Genomic DNA, 21,171 nt, shown 5'->3' with positions numbered 1-21,171 from the left:
ATAGAGTCAGTTCCTGTGTGTTTGTCTAAGTAATACTGATGTGTACAGCTGCACCAGTCACAGTGGTGTCATTCTCACAGACACAAGCAGCGTAACCAGAAGGGGTGACAACAGAGGAGCAACTCCAGAGCTGTCTGACAGGTAAGACCCCGTTAATTAATGTTCATCTTCACATATCTGACAGGTAAGACCCCGGTAATATTCATCTTCACATATCTGACAGGTAAGACCCTGTTAACTAATGTTCATCTCCTTATAACTAAAGTGAAGACAGTGACATGAGTATAAATATGTCCTCTGAATGCCTAAACAGAGCAGAGCCAAAAACTAAATAAATTCAATTTTGATCAACTTTAAGGGATAGCTATGCAGGATCATCCAGACCCAACGTGATGATTTTACTACATACTGTCTATGTTCTATTTATGTACCAGCATGCAGCATTTGAGCTTCCTACATGGTTCAGTTCTTGAGCTATGGGCTTGTGAACACTGACTAAAAAAAGAGGCCGAACAACATTGACACCCCCTCCTCATGTAAAACTGTAACTGGGAAAGTATTGATCTTGCATAAAAGTAATTTTACAGCATGTGTCCTGGGTAACATACAGTATGTAGCCTACTGTAGGCCTACACCTGATCATTTTATCAGATTTTTTCTGTGAGATTTCTTTGTGAGGGTCCTGGTGGAATTGACGTGGAATTACCCATGTGTAAGTCACAGTGGATAGAAGCTTTCACTTAAAGGCTGGCTTACATTGCACGATTTTGGTCTGTTTTAACAGTCGGCGACTAAATTTCCAAAATCGGGCAGAAATCTTGGGAGTTGTACTAGAATCTCGGCGCGCTCCCGTCATCTAAATCGTTTAGTGTAAGGTGCCAATCTTAGCGGTTTTAAGTCCGTCGGACTCAGTCTTTTTCTAGTTTTGCCGTTACGACAATATCAAACATGTTTGATATTATCAGAAGTCTTTTCAGTCGTGGCTCATGCAAATAGTGACGTGAACATTAAAAAACAATAGTGACCTCGGTCGAACACGAAACAGGAAGGTGCAAAATAGGCGACAGCTGTAGCCTATATGATTATTTGTTATTTCATTTCTTATAATTTCTTAGTCGGCTATTCTACGTGACAGAACTCTATATCTGTTAGTGATGTCACACATCAAACAATGCTGCAGAAACGCGAACAAATTACTTTGATATGAGTAGGCTATCATGTGAGTTCCTGTTGATGATGACGTGTAACCTAGTGCATGATGGAAATAATTTGAAGGAATCTAGCAGCAGTCTTGTAAATAGTGACCCACAGTCTTTGCAAAATCCTAATCTGAGACTGGCCTGTGACTAGACTGTGACTAAAAACTCAATGAATTGTGTTTAGATGTGAGAGGGTCTGAGACTGTAGTCTTTCAAAAATCTTTTCCAAATCTTTGCAAAGTCTGTCAATGTAAGGTAGGCTTAAGGAAACTCTGCCTTTTTCTCTGCCGCGCTCATGGGCTGACACAGGAGGAACAGACTTAGAATAGCACACAGTGCAGTAGCAAACTCACTGATGCTGAACGAGCATATACTGTATATTGCACATATTGAAGTTCAAAGCAACACCCAATTCATTGCAACCTTGTTTGTGAGAGGCCAGGTTGTTCAGCATAATCATCTGTAGATGTTACCGTTTGCTTTATGGATTATATGGGTTTTTCAAGAGAGTGATGGAATGGTTATGTTAACTTTGTGTCCAGGCTGAAGTGCTTTATGAAAGTGTCCTCCTCCGATTCTGGCTCAGTCTTGTACGGCTCCATGTGGAGAGAGAGAGAGAGAGAGCAAGGAAGTGAGCAGACAGGACAGCCAGTCAATAGATAAGACCTCCCCAGTGTGGCAAGAACAGACCAAATGGTCGCTGAAACCAAAGACTTTCTAGTTCACTGTATGTGAGACATTTAGGTATTCAAAATCCTGGCCTGACAGTATTTTTTTCTCAAAACCTTCAAGTTTAATATCACCCAGTATATATGCTGTATAAATATATATCAGAATAATTGGCCCATGTGTAACAGCCTGAGGTGAGCTGGCCGGACTGTCGCTCCCAGAATGCATTGTATGTATGTATGTATATGAATGCAAATTCATTTCATTCAATTCATATTTCATACTTCGTAGTGATAGGCCTGTATCAAAATAATGTTTAGAAATTTGAGTTTATTAACATGGAGAGATCAGGCATTTGTACAAACAAGATTCATTGTATAACACACTTAGTTTTGTAAGACTAAGATTTGTAAGTAAGCTACTGTATATAATTTGAATTTCAATTTAATTTTACTTATAGAGCGCCAAAACACACATACACATGTCTCATGTCGCTTTACACTTACAGAGTGTTAAACATTCAAAGAGAGCCCATGAGTAACAGAGGCAAGGAAAAACTCCCTAGAATTGGAGATACATCCCTGCTGAAAAAACCAGCCTGGCCAGCTAAAGGTGGTTTGCTGGTTGACCAGCTTGTTAACCAGCTTGTTTGACCACCCTTTGATGGTTAACCAGCTAGACCAGCAAAACTCTCGCGAAAACACACCTTCAGCTGGTTTACCCAGCTTATGATGGTAATTCAGCTGGTTTTGATTGTCGTACCACCTTAAGCTGGTCATTTTAGTTGGTGTTGCTGGTCTACATTGCTGGTTTTTACTGGCCACGCCAGCTTATGTTGGTCATTCTAGAAAACCAGCTTGACCATCTTTGTCAAGCTGGACAGGCTGGTCACCAGCATGACCATCTTAAACCAGCTGTATCCCACACAACAGGCTGGTCACACCAGCACGACCAGCTTCCTCAGATGGTCACGCCAGCATGTCTAGCTGGTGGCCTAACCAGCTACACCAGCAAAGACCAGCAATAAGATCTGTGTTTTGGGCAAAGACCAGCTAAAACCAGCTAAAACCAGCTACCAGCCTAAGCTGGTTTCTTGCTGGTTTTTTCAGCAGGGATATAGGAAGAAACCTCAGACAGATCCACGACTCAAGGGCCCAACCCATCTGCCTAGGGTCAGCTACAGTAAAGTCATTTGTATTATCAGAAAGTTCAAATAGTCCAGTGTAGGTGTAAGTGCAGCAAGGTGACTCACTAGCTTAGGACTTCAAAGTTCTTTTGTACTCAACACAAAACGTCAGAAAATAAAAGTCTTGAATCCAAAATTCTTCCTTTGTCTGTTTACATATACATTTTATACAGCTTACATTCTGGGCAGCCGTGGTGTACTGGTTAGCGCATCGGACTTGTAACCGGAGGGTTGCCGACCAGTCCACCACGGCTGAAGTGCCCTTGAGCAAGGCACCTAACCCCTCACTGCTCCCCGAGCGCCGCTGGTTGGGCAGGCAGCTCACTGCTCTGGGTTGTGTGATTCACCTCACTGTGTGTTCACTGTGTGCTGTGTGTTCACTAATTCGGTTAAATTGGGTTAAATGCAGAGAACTGAATTTCCCTCACGGGATCAAAAAAGTATATATTCTATTCTATTCTACATAAACTTAGAATCTTTACTTTTCTCAAATTCACTATTTACTCTGCGTAGTTTAGTGTAGGCTCGTGTAGTGTACAGTAGGCTCGTGTAGGTCAAAAGACTGTGTTGCTCTAAAGTCCAGCAGCTTCTGACTGTTTCACGGGGTTCTATACTTTACTAATCTAACAGCCAATCAAATTACTCTATTCTGAATCACTGATGAACTGTTTACATTAAACACAGGTTTTCTTATGTATTACACAATAAAATCAAAAATATTACTACATAATAATTACATAATAATAAAGTAGTAGAAATGGCTTCAACAGTAGGGAATAAATTGTCCATTAGTAATTAGTAATTTTTGGAAAGTAATGGGTCACTAGGACCAGGAATCCGGGCAGGGGACCACAGCAGGCGATGGTAGGGCAGTCATAGGGATGTTCCCATCTAGTCAGCACCTGTTCACAATCTCTTAGTTACACACACAGGAACGACACCTATTATCGCCCTCTTGCATTTGTGTCACTTAATATCAGTTTCTATACAAACTAAGAGGATTCATAATAAAAAACGCAAGCCCCCACACCGTAAGTGTATCTTAATTAGATGCACCAAAAATGACATTTTACCCTGACTCGAAGAGCTGTAAAACAGTGTTGTAAGGCTGCATGTACAAAACCGCTTGGAGCTCCAGTGGAATTTTGATTAGCGACGACTTATTCTCGGAGTAACCGTTGATGTACAGTGTGAAAGGGTGAAAATAGGCGAACCACCAGGCCAGCACTAAACTCTGAGCGTGGTAAACAAAATCGGATATTTCAGGAAGTAAAAGCTCCGGTAAGAACCAAACCAGATTTTGTTCAAATCGACACACCTAAATGTAAGGTTCACTTATCAAATGTTATTTTGAGGTATTTAAAAACATTGTTGTTTTAGAATTTTTCGAACAAAAGCGGCGATAACTGTTACAATACAACTTATAATTCCCCACAGATCTTCAGAACTTCAATACAAAGTACAGATGTCTGTAACCTAGAGAGTTTGTGGTCTGAAATACACAGACACATAATTTCCCACCTCAGAAACACCAAACAGTGTGTGTTGATTTGTTCCACTGTTTCCAGTGTCTCTAAATAATCTTCTATCGTCAGGCTCTTCAGTAATGACTCTACTTCTACTAACAACACTGCTGGTCTCAGGTCAGTGTGTGTGTGTGTGTGTGTGTGTGTGTGTGTGTGCGCATATTGTCTGCATTTAGGTTAATAGCAGAGCCATAGTGTGTGTGTGGACATGGCCATTCTCCTTGTATGTGTAGCTTCTCTCTAAATTCTCTCCAAAACCTGCTTCATCCTCTACTCCTGCAACTCCTTGTGTGTGTGTGTGTGTGTGTGTGTGTGTGTGTGTGTGTGTGTGTGTGTGTATGTGTGTGTGTGTGTGTGTGTGTGTGTGTGTGTGTGTGTGTGTGTGTGTGTGTGAGTTTGTGTATTCTTCTGTGTGTGTGTGTGTGTGTGTGTGTGTGCTCCTCTCTCCTCTCAGGTCTGGTCAGTCTCTCCTCCTCTGTGCCACGTCAGTTCCATGTGGTGAAGGAGCAGAAGAACTGGACAGAAGCTCAGCAGTACTGCAGAGAGGAGTTCACTGACCTCGCCACCATAGACGACATGACAGAGATGGAGAAGGTGAAGAGCAAGATCCATGAAGCAGGTGTAAATGCTTGGATTGGGCTGAAGAGGGGAGACTGGCAGTGGTCTCTGGCTGACAGGGATTTCTACGGAGAGAATGAAGCAGAGTTCAGAAACTGGGATACTGGCCAACCCAATGGAGGTGGAGAAGAGTGTGGGTTTATGCGGTTTGGTGGGAAATGGCATGATGTCTGGTGTAGCTACAGCTGTCCCTTCATCTGCTATGATGGTGAGAATCCAACTCCTGTCATTCAGAACAAGATTATTCACTCACTCAGCAACACATGCATACAAACTGTGCAGATCTACAAATCAGTGTGTAATGACTGTCATTAGTTCAGACTCACACATGAACACAGGCAGCCACACTGTATACAACTAAACAGTTAGTCTCACTCACACTAGTTCAGACTGTAAAGCTGTGCTGATTCCCAGTTAACCATGACCCATGCATTACCACAGGGGGAGACTCCACACATCCCTATGTGCTGGTTACTGAGGAGAAGACCTGGGCAGATGCTCAGAGATACTGCAGAGAGAAACACACAGACCTGGCCAGTGTGAGGAATCAAGCAGAGAACGACCAGATAAAGGGAGTCATACCATACAGCAGTCATGTGAATCCTGTGCTTTACTGGATCGGCCTGTTCAGATATACCTGGTCAGATGGCAGCAGTTCCACATTCCGCCACTGGGGCGCTGGAGAACCTAATAATCTGGGTGTGGCGTGCACTGAAATTGAGCCCAGTGGTCAGTGGAAAGATGCAGACTGTCAACATAATGATGGTAGTCACTTCATCTGCTATGAAGGTGAGTCTCTGTCTCCTTCTCTCTGCTTGATGGAGGTTCAGTCCCAGACAACAGCATCTTCATCAGCAGATGTGCTGATGACCTAAAGATGGTGGAGTGGGCCTGCTATCTCAGGGCCTAGTGGATTTATCTCTGTAATGGTGGTACTAGTTCCTAATGGTGGTCCTCTCTGTGATGGTGCTGTCTCTGTAATGGTGGTACTAGTTCCTAATGGTGGTCCTCTCTGTGATGGTGCTGTCTCTGTAATGGTGGTACTAGTTCCTAATGGTGGTCCTCTCTGTGATGGTGCTGTCTCTGTAATGGTGGTACTAGTTCCTAATGGTGGTCCTCTCTGTGATGGTGCTGTCTCTGTAATGGTGGTACTAGTTCCTAATGGTGGTCCTCTCTGTAAAGGTGGTACTAGTTCCTAATGGTGGTCCTCTCTGTGATGGTACTGTCTCTGTAATGGTGGTACTAGTTCCTAATGGTGGTCCTCTCTGTGATGGTACTGTCTCTGTAATGGTGGTACTAGTTCCTAATGGTGGTCCTCTCTGTAAAGGTGGTACTAGTTCCTAATGGTGGTCCTCTCTGTGATGGTGCTGTCTCTGTAATGGTGGTACTAGTTCTTAATGGTGGTCCTCTCTGTGATGGTGCTGTCTCTGTAATGGTTGTACTAGTTCCTAATGGTGGTCCTCTCTGTGATGGTGCTGTCTCTGTCACATGTGGCCACTCAGCACATTTAGATACTGCAGATGAAATGAGAATCTGAGAAGGACTCCAGCACTGAGCAGGGATCAGTATTCTCTCCCTGTATTCTCTCTCCAGATGAGCTGGTTCTGGTCCGTGAGAATAAGACCTGGAGAGAGGCGCTGCAGTATTGCCGAGAGCACCATGTGGACCTGGTGTCTGTGACGTCCGAGCGGGTCCAGCGCTGGGTGAGTGAGCGGGCTAAAGGAGCCTCCACTGCTCACGTGTGGGTGGGCCTGCTCCACTCCTACGGTGTGGGCTGGTACTGGGTCTCTGGACAGAACGTCTCCTACAGCAACTGGACCCAAGGGCACGAGCAGGTGGGGTCTGACCAACACAGACTCGGGGCAGTGGAGTCTGGACGGGGGCAGTGGGTCAGCGACCTGACTAAGACCGACCAACTCAACTTCATCTGCACCACTGAGGGTGAGTCTTCATTACATTGCATACCGGGTTCTCCATTGCTTTTTCATTTAGCCTTTTAAACTGATATTAGATCAGTAAACAATGTGCCTTTGTATCATTGGATGAATGGTTGCTGATCATGGCATCTGTATGCTTATATAAATATTGCATTAAATATCAGCCATATAGTATATTACATTGTGTTGCTTTAACTTCACCTAATTGTGTGTGTGTGTGTGTGTGTGTGTGTGTGTGTGTGTTTGTGTGTGTGTGTGTGTGTGTGTGTGTGTGTGTGTGTGTGTGTGTGTGTTCATGCTCCCTTACAGAATATAAAAGTAATGGACAGCTCAATAATGAGAGTGTGCCTTGCACTGAAATGACAGTCAGTGGTAAGTGGAATGATACAGACAACATGAACAGCGTCCAATTTCACAACCGATAAATCACAGCTCATGCTCAGCTGCCTGTGCACACTTATTGAATCGATCACTCTTTTGGCAAAACCATAAACAGTTTGCATGTATTAAACACAATTTTTGCGCTGTGATGCAGAATAATCACAAGTAGCAAAAAAATTCACTAATGACATAAGTCCAACATAACCACTCAGAACTGATAGCAGTTGTTTCAAATGTTTCAAACCTAACAGGCTGCTGAACAGTGAAAGTTCATATCAGCAATGGATCAGTGAGGCATAAGGGGAAAAAATGTGTTTTAGCAATCGTTAAAAAAACTGCAATCATATAAGGCGCTCCTTAAGGCAAACCGTTTGATATGGCAGAACATTTTGAAGTTAACTCCAAGTCATGAAAACACCTTTTGTGATTGTGGGTGAGAGAATCTGTATGGAAATGTATTTGCTTGGTTTGAACACTAGAGGGCAAATCTGGTGTGAATTTGAAGTGTTGACAGCAGTGAAAGTGAAACTAAATGACAACACTGGAGCTGTGAGATCTGCTCCCTTGTTATGAGCTCGTCCTTGGACCTTCTCCAAGTCTCACATTTACGGAATCTAAACTCAAGTGGTCAGCTCAGCTACGTCTCTGGCTGTGCATGTTGGATACCTGTGTGAATGTTGATGTGTCTTGGTTGTCCACAAAACAGTTTTAAAACCTTAACTCTAAGTGCAAACACACCCTTAGTGTCTTCCTTATTAATCCAAATAATCTGCATGTGTTTGCTCTGTGCAGACTCCAAAGAGGTGAAGAGGCAGATTGTGAGAGTGGAGATTAAGGTAGCTTCTCATGTGAACATCCATGACCCTGCCGTGCAGCAGGCCTTCCTACAGCAGGTGAGTCCAGACCCCTACAAGTGAGTCTGTGCTGGGAACGTATGACAGTCCTTGGTGAGGGGTGCTTCTGAATGACTTGGGTTCTGTTCTCCAGATTCAGCAGAGACTGAGGGACAGTGGGATGCCAGCAGACGCCAAACTGACCTGGATGACACAACCGGATGGAAAGATCTTCAAAGAGAAGGAGGAGAAGAAAGAAGAGGGGAGGAAGAGAACTGAGCTCTAAACACTCTGCTGTTGTTCATGTGACGTATGAAGTGTGTAAACTGGGAGATGTGTACACACTGACGGCACACACAGGGCAGTAAACTGAGTGCTCAGCACATCTAGTTTGTAATTTCAAACACACAAAAAAGTCTCAGCTGTAATAATCCTGTTTAATCATTTGTGTTCTGCGTCACTTCCTTTGTGTCCACCATGATGACACCCCAACATAATCACTTCAACTCAAATTATAAACACGTCCACCTGAAAGAAGGAACCATTTTGGCTCCTCGTTTCATTACCCGTTTTGGGCTATTGTATTTTCCGATCAACTTTTGCATTTTAGGGTGCATTTTAGGGTGCCTTTTACGATCTGGCTAGGGACAACAGCTGGGAAAGTAGATGTTATTCTAAGTCATATGTTGACGACTCCTATGTTTGTGTGTGGATATTTGATTTTGAATCTATGGTCTATGAAAAGAAAAAAGAGATGCTTTATTAAAGATAACAAAAAAGTCCTGCTGTTTATGGCGCTCCACTGTTCAAGTCAATTCCCCACTAGTGGTGCCCACCTCACACTTTGAGAACCACTGCATTGCATTCATTCATTTTCATAACTCCATTACTGTAACCGGCCAATCCTGCTGTAAACTCTTATCAGTTTTGTCTTTTGGGTCCAATGTATCAAATGTTCATGGGATTTGTTTTAAAAACTTTGGACACAGCCCTGCACAGCATCCCTGGAGTTATAGCTACCTGTGACTAATCACTAATTAGCCTGCCGACAGTATATACACACTTTGCGCTCCTCACCTCGACGTGAGGGATTGTTATTTTGTGACTCTACTAAGCCTGAGAGACAAACTTCAACTCTGAACTTATTCTTTTCCACCTTTTTGCCTGTTTTTTGACGACCCTTTTGATCTTGCTATTGGATTATTTATTGGACCTGTAACTTCTATCTTAAACTACATTAAATAACTTGGTTGCTGCAATTGAGTCTGAGGTTCATTCATTACAGTAGCTTAAAGGGATGATCCGGAGTAAAATGCACTTCAGGTCAATTTACGGATGATTGGGAGTACATACAGTATGTTGAGTTGACATCAAATCATTCTGACATCATGTCTTTTCACATAATGATCGTATAGCCATTTTCAGAATTTTTAATTCAACAGGAAAATATGCTTCTATTTACAGAGTTTCGGTAATGTGTGTGAAATACCAAAAGAGCTAATAATGTTGCAAGTTTAACAAAAAGGATTATTCACCATGATGCTTGAAATGACTTGAAATGCCAAAGGGCTGTAGTTTTGCAACAATTAGTTACACAGATATTGATCTACAAAGATCTTACACACTCTGCCCAGCATGCGTACTGGTGTAAATAGTAATGTTGATTATTTGCACCCAGGTGTAAATAGTATTGTTGATTATAGACACCCTGGTGTAAATAGTATTGTTGATTATACACTATTTACACCCAGGTGTGAATAGTAATGTTCATTATTTGCACCCGGGTGCAAATAGCATCTGCCAATAAATAAATGTTCTTCCTTAAAATACAGGGGGATATTTGACCCCTGTTTTACATTCTCATAGAGGCAGGACGATTTTTTTACATGTTTTTATTTTATTGTATATAAAGGTCAGCTATGACTTCTAGCCTGACTCTCGCCAGACCCTTGTAGTTCCACCATGCTCCACCAGAGGCGTTTTGCTGATCTCCACACAAGGGTCTTGGCTCGAGGGCAATCCAAACTCCTTCCAGGGAGCAAAAAAATATGAACTAATCAAGAGCGCTGAAGTGAGTGTTTGATTCAAACAACAATGGCGGCACGCAGCGAGGAGTCTTGTGCTGACATTGATTCTATTTCAACCGTTTTGTCGAATCTATCGAGTATTCATTCTTTAAAAGATTAACAGAGAATGGTATTGAAGGCATTTATTGGTGGCAGAGTCAGGTTAAGCTATTTCATGGATCCAGGATACTATGGCCGTATCCAATTGTCAAGGGCGCACGCTGGACAGTACCGTTCTTTCCAGTAGTGTTAGCTTGCTCCTCAGTATGCGTTCCTACATGTGGACAGCACAAACTAGTTGGCGTCACCTGACTCGGGGAGCGGGGGGGGGGGGGGGGGGGGGGGATCTTAGGACTCCAGCACTGAGCAGGAATCAGTATTCTCTCCCTGTATTCTCCCTCCAGACAACCAGGTTCTGGTCAGTGAGAATAAGACCTGGAGAGAGGCACTGCAGTACTGCCGAGAGCACCATGTGGACCTGGTGTCTGTGACGTCCGAGCGGGTCCAGCGCTGGGTGAGTGAGCTGGCTAAAGGAGCCTCCACTGCTCACGTGTGGGTGGGCCTGCTCCACTCCTGCGGCTTGGGCTGGTTCTGGGTCTGTGGACAGACCGTCTGCTACAACAACTGGACCCAAGGGCACGAGCAGGTGGAGTCCTTCCATCAAGGAGTCGGGGCAGTGGAGTCTGGAGGGGGGCAGTGGGTCAGCAACCTGACTAAGACTGACCAACTCAACTTCATCTGCTGCACCACTGAGGGTGAGTCCATCGGCTCAATATGGACATGAGTGTGAGTGTGTGTGTGTGTGTGTGTGTGTGTGTGTGTGTGTGTGGGTGTGTGTGTGTGTGTGTGTGGATTGTGGGTCTTCTGAAACAAACTAACACAAACTGGCTTCTTCAGTACATGGATTAAGCCTAGTCCTGCACTGAAAGAGAACCTACAAAATCATGAGCAGCTACACAGCTACTGTCATATACAACATATGTCAATATTACCATTATATTTACTCTTTATATTTACTAGTCTTCCTATAAAGTGTGCCACAAAGTGAATACATTTATATGTTTAATCATGTATTTATACTGTATGTGTTTATTAGCAATGATGTCATGTTTTGACTATGCAAACGTACAGTTTGTTAACTTTGGCAATTGTAGAATTCTGTGCTGAATGTTTGCTGTAACTGACATGACTTTTATGATTAACATCCTTCCTTATCTGATATGTAAAATGTACAAAATGTACTATGCTAACTGCTAATAAAGAGTGTTTTAATCAGCATGATGGTTGTCTCCTAATTTGTCTGTAGAGAGAGCCATACTGTACATCACTGGAAATATAGACACAGTCATGGTACAGTAGATGAGACTTAGGCCCTCCCAAAATGGATGAAAATAATAGTTTAGGGGGTACTAAAAAAATAAAATATAATTTTAGCCTATCCAAAATGTTATGTATTTCAATACAGTATTACCAGCACATCAATCATTCAGGAAATAATCTAATGAAATATGACTTTCAAACCCTCGCCCCATGTGGGCTGCACCATTTCTCAGTATGTTCAGACGTGTGTTCGTTGCTATGGTTATTTGATATCACTCCATTAGCTGTCAAAACGTACACACCAGGTACGGGCACTGGTGTGTTAACTAAGAGTAAGTGGCTGAATCAACTTCAGTTCAATGAAACACTGAGTAGCAAGATCGCTATGGTTTAACTGGAGCTCTCCCTTACTCAGTGAACATGACCATCGCTGCTGATTACAGTAGCTTAAAAACATATAGGCCTGCAAGTACTGTAGCTGGAGTTCCATAGATATACTGACACGGGGAGAGGTTGAATGAGGACATGGACATTTATCATTTTTCTACCATCATTATTAGATGTAGGCGGTGTAAACAGATCGGCTACGTCCTCCGTAGAGAGCAGGACAACATCACCCAAACTGCCCCTCACTGGACCCCAGATGGTAAACGTAAAAGAGGCCGACTCAAGAACACCTGGCGTAGGACAGTGGAGAGAGAGCTCAAGACCCTGCACCACACACTATAAAGACACAGAACAGGACAGGAGTGGACATCTGTTGTTGCTGCCCTACTTGCTAGCCGGCATAACGGGCAGTAAGTAAATATGTGCAAATACAAATATTGATATCTTTACAGTAGGCTTGTTTTGCAAGTATAGGCTACCATGACGTGAGTTGCCTTTTCATTTGCAACACAAATCTCGGAGGGCCATAAACCTGCACCAGTGTGTCCCACACACACACGTCACATCAGTCTCCTCCACTCACACTGCAGCCTGATAGAGCACGTCTGGGGTTGTCTGGTTCACACACACACACACACACACACACACACACATGCACACACACACACACACATGCACACACACACACACACACACACACACACGTCACATCAGTCTCCTCCACTCACACTGCAGCCTCATAGAGCACATCTGGGGTTGTCTGGTTCACACACACACACACACACACACACACACACACACACACACACGTCTCATCGACCTCCTCTGCTCACACTGATGTCTGATAGAGCACATCTGGGGCTGTAGTGAATGAACCAGGAGGGAAGTATGACCATGATGAGGCACTATCAAACATGCCGAGTCATGGTAAAGATGAGTTTTGCTGTGCATGGAACTACACACACACACACACACACACACACACACACACACACACAGAAACACACACACACACACACACACACACACACACACACACACACACACACACACACACACACACTCACACACACACACACACACACACACACACACACACACACACACACACACACACACACACACACACACACACACACACACACACACACACACACACACAGCCTTTGTTTGAAACTATGAAGGTAATAGTAGCTTGGATGATGTTTGCATAAATACAATTTGCAAATTACAGTTATATTAGGGTCAGCTGTTGCCATAGTTAAATAGTAGAAAATACAGTGACTATGTGGAAGAGTTGGTTGGATTTGCGTGATATACAGCTAGTCATATACAGCTAGTCATATCCTTTGTGTTTGTTTTGTGAAGTAATACTGATGTGTACAGCTTCACCAGTCACAGTGGTGTCATTCTCACAGACACAAGCAGCGTAACCAGAAGGGGTGACAACAGAGGAGCGACTCCAGAGCTGTCTGACAGGTAAGACCCCGTTTACTAATGTTCATCTTCACATATCTGACAGGTAAGACCCCGTTAATTAATGTTCACCTTCAGTGAAGACAGTGACATGAGTATAAATATGTTTTTTTTTACTAAAATATACACTAGTATGCCTTAACAGAGCTGAGCCAAAAACTCGATTTTTCCAATTATACCAACTCAAATATAGAGAAATATAATTTTGAATCAAATTTGAGGGAAAGCTATGCAGGATCATCCAGACCCGACGTACTGTACTATTTCCTATTTATGTACCAGCATGCAACATTTGAACTTCCTGCATTGTTTATCTCTTGAGTTATGGGCTTGTGAACATTGACCAAAAAAAAGGCCAAACAAAATCGACACCTCCCTCCCCATGTAAAACTGTATGTAACTTGAAAAGTATTGATCTTACATAAAAGTAATTTTACAGCGTGTCTCCTAGGTAAACATTTAGTCATTTTCTCAGAATTGTTTGAGACCTACTGTATGTGCGTGGGTCCTTGTTGAATTGATATGGAATGACCCAGTGAATAGAAGTTTTCACATTGACAAAAGAAAAGAGAACGAACAAAATCGACACCCCCTCCCCATGTAAAACTGTCTGTATCTTCGAAAGTATTGACCTTACAGAAAAGTGATTTACAGCGTGTCTCCTGGGTAACATAGGTACTGTGGGCCTACACCTAGAAATATTATCAGATTTTTTTGTGACCTACAGTATGTGCGTGGGTCCTATTAGAATTGATGTGGAATTACCCATATGTAAGTCACAGTAGATTGAAGCTTTCACTAAATGTAAACTCTGCCTTTTTCTCTGCTGCGCTCATGGGCTGACACAGGAGGAACAGACTTAGAGTAGCACACAGCAATGCAGTAGCATGTATCAACACGGAGGAGAACATCTAGTGAAGAGATCAGGCATTTATACAAACAAGAATCCTTGTAGAACATGTACATGGAAGTAACACACGTTATAAGTAAATCTTACTTAGCTACTGTATATAATTTCAATTTCAATTTAATTTCACTTATAGAGCGCCAAAACATTACACATGTCTCATGGCGCTTTACAGAGATTTACAGTAAACATTCAAAGAGGGCCCATGAGTAACAGAGGCAAGGAAAAACTCCAAGAATTGGAGATACATACTGTAGGAAGAAGCCTCGGACAGATCCACGACTCAAGGGCCCAACCCATCTGCCTAGGGTCAGTTACAGTAGAGTAAAGTCATTTGTAGTATCAGAAAGTTTGGTAACACTTTACGGTAAGGGTACATGAATCACCATATATCATTCATGACCTCATGCATGAACAACACATCAACTAAAGCATTAAGTATGGTGGCTACATCATTATGAACTATGGTTTATTAAGCATGATCATGATGATTTTTTTTCTGTACATAATTTTATCATGAATTCATGCATGTAAGCCTTCTTGAAATATCAGGGGATTAACTAAGTATTAGTTACTCATGAGTTCATCATGTTTGTGGCCCCTCAACTAAAGTGGTGAAAAATGACGTGTGTTTAGAGAAAGAGTTTAAGAAAGTGTGTTTAGAGAGTTTGTTCAAATTAAGCCCAACAGTCATAGTAACTAATGCTTAGTTAATCTCCTAATAATTCAGGAAGGCTTACATGCATGAATTCATTATGATTCATGTACAGAAAAATAAATCATCATGATCATGCTTAATAAACCATAGTTCATAATGATGTAGCCACCATACTTAATGCTTTAGTTGATGCGTTGTTCATGCATGAGGTCATGAATGACATATGGTGAACTCATGTAAATTCCTGATGATTCATGATATATTAAGCCATTAAGTGACGCATAAATCATGAATGAATTCATGTATTAATTCATGATGATTCATGTACCCTTACCGCAAAGTGTTACCGAAAGTTCAAATAGTCCAGTGTAGGGAATTAATTGTCCATTAGTATTTAGTAATTTTCGGAAAGTAATGGGATGGATGCTAGGATGTGTGGGCCAGGAATCCGGGCAAGGGACCACAGCAGGCGATGGTAGGGATGTTCCCATCTAGTCAGCACCTGTTCACAATCTCTTAGTTACACACACAGGAATGACACCTATTACCGCCCTCTTACATATGTGTCACTTAATATCAGTTTCTATACAAACTAAGCCAGAGGATTCGTAAAAAAAAACGCAAGCCCCCACACCGTAAGTGTATCTTAATTAGCTGTGTACAAAAAATGACAGTTTACCGTGACTCGAGGAGCTGTAAAACAGTGTTATAACTGTAAGGCTGCATGTACAAACCGCTTGGAGCTCCAGTGGAGTTTTGTTTAGCAACGACAATTCTCGGAGTAACCGTTGATGTCCAGTGTGAAAGGGCGAAAATAGGTGAACCAGCAGGCCAGCACTAAACTCTGAGCGTGGTAAACAAAATCGGATATTTCAGGAAGTAAAAGTTCCGGTAAGAACCAAACCAGATTTTGTTCAAATCTACACACGTATGGCTACAGGACAATGTAAGGTTCACATCAAATGTTATTTTGAGGTATTTAAAAACATTGTTGTTTTAGAATTTTTCGAACAAAAGGGGTGATAACTGTTACAATACAACTTATAATGCCCCACAGATCTTCAGAACTTCAATACAAAGTACAGATGTCTGTAACCTAGAGAGTTTGTATGTCTGAAATACACAGACATATAATTTCCCACCTCAGAAACACCAAACAGTGTGTGTTGATTTGTTTCAGTGTTTCCAGTGTCTCTAAATAATCTTCTATCGTCAGGCTCTTCAGTAATGGCTCTACTTCTACTAACAACACTGCTGGTCTCAGGTCAGTGTGTGTGTGTGTGTGTGTGTGTGTGTGTGTGTGTGTGCATATAGTCTATGCATTTAGGTTAATAGCAGAGCCAGTAGTGTGTGTGGACATGGCCATTCTCCTTGTATGTGTAGCTTCTCTCTAAATTCTCCCCTAAACCTGCTCCATCCTCTACTCCTGCAACTCCTTGTGTGTGTGTGTGTGTGTGTGTGTGTGTGTGTGTGTGTGTGTGTGTGTGTGTGTGTGTTCCCTCTCAGGTCTGGTCAGTCTCTCCTCCTCTGTGCCACGTCAGTTCCATGTGGTGAAGGAGCAGAAGAGCTGGACAGAAGCTCAGCAGTACTGCAGAGAGGAGTTCACTGACCTCGCCACCATAGACGACATGACAGAGAATGAGAAGGTGAAGAGCATGATCCATGCAGGTGAAAATGCCTGGATTGGGCTGAAGAGGGGAGACTGGCAGTGGTCTCTGGCTGACAGGGATTTCTACGGAGAGAATGAAGCAGAGTTCAGAAACTGGGCTCCAGGCCAACCCAATGGAGGTGGAGAAGAGTGTGGGTTTATGTGGCATGGTGGGAAATGGCATGACTTCAGGTGTCACGAAAGCAGTCCCTTCATCTGCTATGATGGTGAGAATCCAACTCCTGTCATTCAGAACAAGATTATTCACTCACTCAGCAACACATGCATACAAACTGTGCAGATCTACAAATCAGTGTGTAATGACTGTCATTAGTTCAGACTCACACATGAACACAGGCAGCCACACTGTATACAACTAAACAGTTAGTCTCACTCACACTAGTTCAGACTGTAAAGCTGTGCTGATTCCCAGTTAACCATGACCCATGCATTACCACAGGGGGAGACTCCACACATCCCTATGTGCTGGTTAATGAGGAGAAGACCTGGGCAGATGCTCAGAGATACTGCAGAGAACAACACACAGACCTGGCCAGTGTGAGGAATCAGGCAGAGAACGACCAGATAAAGGGAGTCATAGCACACAGCAGTCATGACCAGATAGAGGGAGTTAGAGGAGATAAAGAAGCCTGGATTGGCCTGTTCAGATATACCTGGTCAGACGGCAGCAGTTCCACATTCCGTCACTGGGGCGCTGAAGAACCTAATAATAAGGGTGTTGCGTGCACTGAAATTATGCCCAGTGGTCAGTGGAAAGATGCAGACTGTCAGCATAATGATGGTAGTCACTTCATCTGCTATGAAGGTGAGTCTCTGTCTCCTTCTCTCTGCTCTATGGGGGTTCAGTCCCAGACAACAGCATCATCATCAGCAGATGTGCTGATGACCTAAATATGGTGGAGTGGGCCTGCTATCTCAGGGCTTAGTGGATTTATCTCTGTAATGGTGGTACTAGTTCCTAATGGTGGTCCTCTCTTTGATGATGCTGTCTCTGTAATGGTGGTACTAGCTCCTAATGGTGGTCCTCTCTTTGATGATGCTGTCTCTGTAATGGTGGTACTAGTTCCTAATGGTGGTCCTCTCTGTGATGGTGCTGTCTCTGTAATGGTGGTACTAGTTCCTAAAGGTGGTCCTCTCTGTGATGGTGCTGTCTAGTTCCTAATGGTGGTTCTCTCTGTGATGGTGCTGTCTCTGTAATGGTGGTACTAGTTCCTAATGGTGGTCCTCTCTGTGATGGTGCTGTCTCTGTAATGGTGGTACTAGTTCCTAATGGTGGTCCTCTCTGTGATGGTGCTGTCTCTGTAATGGTGGTACTAGTTCCTGATGGTGGTCCTCTCTGTGATGGTACTGTCTCTGTAATGGTGGTACTAGTTCCTAATGGTGGTCCTCTCTGTGATGGTGCTGTCTCTGTAATGGTGGTCCTCTCTGTGATGGTGCTGTCTCTGTAATGGTGGTACTAGTTCCTAATGGTGTTCCTCTCTGTCATGGTACTGTCTCTGTAATGGTTGTACTAGTTCCTAATGGTGGTCCTCTCTGTGATGATGCTGTCTCTGTGATGGTGGTACTAGTTCCTAATGGTGGTCCTCTCTGTGATGGTGCTGTCTCTGTCACATGTGGCCACTCAGCACATTTAAATACTGCAGATGAAATGAGAATCTTAGAAGGACTTCAGCACTGAGCAGGAATCAGTATTCTCTCCCTGTATTTTCCCTCCAGATGAGCTGGTTCTGGTCCGTGAGAATAAGACCTGGAGAGAGGCGCTGCAGTATTGCCGAGAGCACCATGTGGACCTGGTGTCTGTGACGTCCGAGCGGGTCCAGCGCTGGGTGAGTGAGCGGGCTAAAGGAGCCTCCACTGCTCACGTGTGGGTGGGCCTGCTCCACTCCTACGGTGTGGGCTGGTACTGGGTCTGTGGACAGACCGTCTGCTACAGCAACTGGACCCAAGGGCAGCAGGTGGAGTCCTTCCCTCAAGGAGTCGGGGCAGTGGAGTCTGGAGGGGGGCAGTGGGTCAGCAACCTCACTAAGACTGACCAACTCAACTTCATCTGCACCACTGAGGGTGAGTCTGTCTTTACTCAATGTGGATATAAGTGTGTGTGTGTGTGTGTGTGTGTGTGTGTGTGTGTGTGTGTGTGTGTGTGTGTGTGTGGTACATGGATTAAGCCTAGTCCTGCACTCTCAATGGAGGAAATATGTTTATTACAGTACATTGTGTTGCTTTAACTGAACTGTAATTTGTTTTTGTGTGTGAATGTGTCTCTCTCTCTCTCTCTCTCTCTTTCTCTCTCTCTGTCTGTGTGAGTGCGTGCGTGCCTTATGTTGTGTTGTGTTGTGTTGTGTGTGTGTCTGTGTGTGTATGTCTGTCCTCTTACCTCTTACAGATGGTTGTGACTGAATGCTCCTCAGTCCAGAGCAGTGTTAGAGGAACTCCTCAGGGTCCTCCAGCTCCCATTCATGTTCACCACTCATTTAATCATGAGCTACTACACAGCTACTGTCATATACACTACATATGTCAACATTACCATTATATTTACTCTTTATATTTACTCTTCCTATAAAGTGTGCTACAAAGTCAATACATTTATATGTTTAATCAATTATACTGTATGTGTTTATTAGCAATGGTGTCATGTTTTGAAGATACAAGTACAGTTTGTTAACTTTGGCAATTGTAGAACTCTGTGCTGAATGTTTGCTGTAACTGACATGAGTATTTGTGATTAGCATGATTAACATCCTTCCTTATCTGATATGTAAAACGTACACATGGGCTACTATGCTAACTGCTAATAAAGAGTATTTTAATCAGCATGATGGTTGTCTCCTACTTTGTCTGTAGAGAGAGCCATACTGTACATCACTTGAAATATAGACACAGTCATGGTAGATGAGACTTAGGCCCTCCCAAAATGGATAATACTTTAGGGGGTACTGAAAAAAATAAAATATAATGTTATATATAATATGTATGTATTTCAATACAGTATTACCAGCACATCAATCATTCAGGAAATAATCTAATGAAATATGACTTTCAAACCCTCACCCCATGTGGGCTGTACCATTTCTCAGTATGTTCAGACGTGTGTTCGTTGCTATGGTTATTTGATATCACTTCATTAGCTGTCAAAGCGTACACACCAGGTACGGGCACTGGTGTGTTAACTAAGAGTAAGTGGCTGAATCAACTTCAGCTCAATGAAACACTGAGTCGCAAGATCGCTATGGTTTAACTGGAGCTCTCCCTTACTCAGCGAACATGACCATCGCTGCTGCTTACAGTAGCTTAAAAACATATAGGCCTGCAAGTACTGTAGCTGGAGTTCCATAGATATACTGACACAGGGAGAGGTTCAATGAGGCCATTTATCATTTTTCTACCATCACAAGGCGGTGTAAACGGATCGGGTATGTCCTCCGTAGAGAGCAGGACAACATCACCCAAACTGCCCCTCACTGGACCCCAGATGGTAAACGTAAAAGAGGCCGACTCAAGAACACCTGGCGTAGGACAGAGGAGAGAGAGCTCAAGACCCTGCACCATACACTATAAAGACACAGAACAGGACAGGAGTGGACATCTGTTGTTGCTACCCTACTTGCTAGCCGGCATAACGGGCTGTAAGTAAATATGTGCAAATACAAATATTGATATCTTTACAGTAGGCTTGTTTTGCAAGTACAAGCTACCATGACGTGAGTTGCCTTTTCATTTGCAACACAAATCTCCGAGGGTCATAAACCTGCCACCAGTGTGTCCCACACACACACGTCACATCAGTCTCCTCCACTCACACTGCAGCCTCATAGAGCACGTCTGGGGTTGTCTGGTTCACACACACACACACACACACACACACACACACACACATACACACAGACACACACACACACACATACAGACACACAGACACACACACACACACACACACACACACACACACACACACACACACACACACACACACACTGGATCGCCATCTTGCAGCACTCCTTGGGCAGTTAGCAGCAGCTATGTTCCTATGCAAGTGAATGGGGAGTTAGCAGCAGCCATGTTCCTATGCAAGTGAATGGGGAGTTAGCAGCAGCTATGTTCCTATGCAAGTGAATGGGGAGATAGCAGCAGCTATGTTCCTATGCAAGTGAATGGGGAGTTAGCAGCAGCTATGTTCCTATGCAAGTGAATGGGGAGATAGCAGCAGCTATGTTCCTATGCAAGTGAATGGGGAGTTAGCAGCAGCTATGTTCCTATGCAAGTGAATGGGGAGATAGCAGCAGCTATGTTCCTATGCAAGTGAATGGGGAGTTAGCAGCAGCTATGTTCCTATGCAAGT

General features: G+C 43.4%; 4 protein-coding genes across 4 annotated transcripts in view; all 4 read left to right on the top strand.

Annotated features, from left to right (window-relative positions):
* The window catches only part of LOC134101187 (macrophage mannose receptor 1-like), a 65,437-nt gene extending 46,129 nt beyond the window's left edge, over positions 1 to 19,308 (top strand). The window contains exon 5 of the mRNA XM_062554784.1: positions 19,216 to 19,308. Coding sequence (XP_062410768.1) covers positions 19,216 to 19,229 — 14 coding nt within the window. The 3' untranslated portion in view covers positions 19,230 to 19,308. The remainder of the gene's footprint in view (positions 1 to 19,215) is intronic.
* Positions 72 to 9,580, top strand: LOC134100973 (macrophage mannose receptor 1-like). Its single transcript, XM_062554488.1, has 8 exons — positions 72 to 141; positions 4,650 to 4,697; positions 5,035 to 5,406; positions 5,640 to 5,987; positions 6,792 to 7,139; positions 7,445 to 7,507; positions 8,309 to 8,409; positions 8,504 to 9,580. Exons 2-8 carry the CDS (start codon positions 4,661 to 4,663, stop codon positions 8,633 to 8,635), a joined length of 1,401 nt encoding a protein of 466 aa, XP_062410472.1. The 5' UTR covers positions 72 to 141; positions 4,650 to 4,660; the 3' UTR covers positions 8,636 to 9,580.
* On the top strand, positions 10,607 to 11,199 carry LOC134101180 (macrophage mannose receptor 1-like). Its single transcript, XM_062554779.1, has 2 exons — positions 10,607 to 10,643; positions 10,820 to 11,199. Exons 1-2 carry the CDS (start codon positions 10,607 to 10,609, stop codon positions 11,197 to 11,199), a joined length of 417 nt encoding a protein of 138 aa, XP_062410763.1.
* Positions 13,301 to 19,002, top strand: LOC134100567 (C-type mannose receptor 2-like). The gene is made up of 5 exons (XM_062553819.1): positions 13,301 to 13,306; positions 16,705 to 17,038; positions 17,272 to 17,637; positions 18,549 to 18,893; positions 18,998 to 19,002. Exons 1-5 carry the CDS (start codon positions 13,301 to 13,303, stop codon positions 19,000 to 19,002), a joined length of 1,056 nt encoding a protein of 351 aa, XP_062409803.1.
* Positions 19,309 to 21,171: the final 1,863 nt, after the last annotated feature.

Source organism: Sardina pilchardus, chromosome 14 (assembly GCF_963854185.1).
Source record: "Sardina pilchardus chromosome 14, fSarPil1.1, whole genome shotgun sequence".
Taxonomy (NCBI): domain Eukaryota; kingdom Metazoa; phylum Chordata; class Actinopteri; order Clupeiformes; family Clupeidae; genus Sardina; species Sardina pilchardus.
Note: the sequence above shows the minus strand (reverse complement) of the source record. Positions and strands in the feature narration are given on the sequence as shown.

What these genes read in the sequence shown, in the direction of transcription:
- LOC134101180 (XM_062554779.1), top strand. Translation starts at nt 10,607, where the DNA reads ATGGCCGTATCCAATTGTCAAGGGCGCACGCTGGACA. An exon ending in TCAAGGGCGCACGCTGGACA is followed by an intron (nt 10,644 to 10,819) that starts GTACCGTTCTTT and finishes TTCTCCCTCCAG; the next exon opens with ACAACCAGGTTCTGGTCAGT.
- LOC134100973 (XM_062554488.1), top strand. Translation starts at nt 4,661, where the DNA reads ATGACTCTACTTCTACTAACAACACTGCTGGTCTCAG. An exon ending in AACAACACTGCTGGTCTCAG is followed by an intron (nt 4,698 to 5,034) that starts GTCAGTGTGTGT and finishes CTCTCCTCTCAG; the next exon opens with GTCTGGTCAGTCTCTCCTCC. An exon ending in TCCCTTCATCTGCTATGATG is followed by an intron (nt 5,407 to 5,639) that starts GTGAGAATCCAA and finishes GCATTACCACAG; the next exon opens with GGGGAGACTCCACACATCCC.
- LOC134100567 (XM_062553819.1), top strand. An exon ending in TCCCTTCATCTGCTATGATG is followed by an intron (nt 17,039 to 17,271) that starts GTGAGAATCCAA and finishes GCATTACCACAG; the next exon opens with GGGGAGACTCCACACATCCC. An exon ending in TCACTTCATCTGCTATGAAG is followed by an intron (nt 17,638 to 18,548) that starts GTGAGTCTCTGT and finishes TTTTCCCTCCAG; the next exon opens with ATGAGCTGGTTCTGGTCCGT.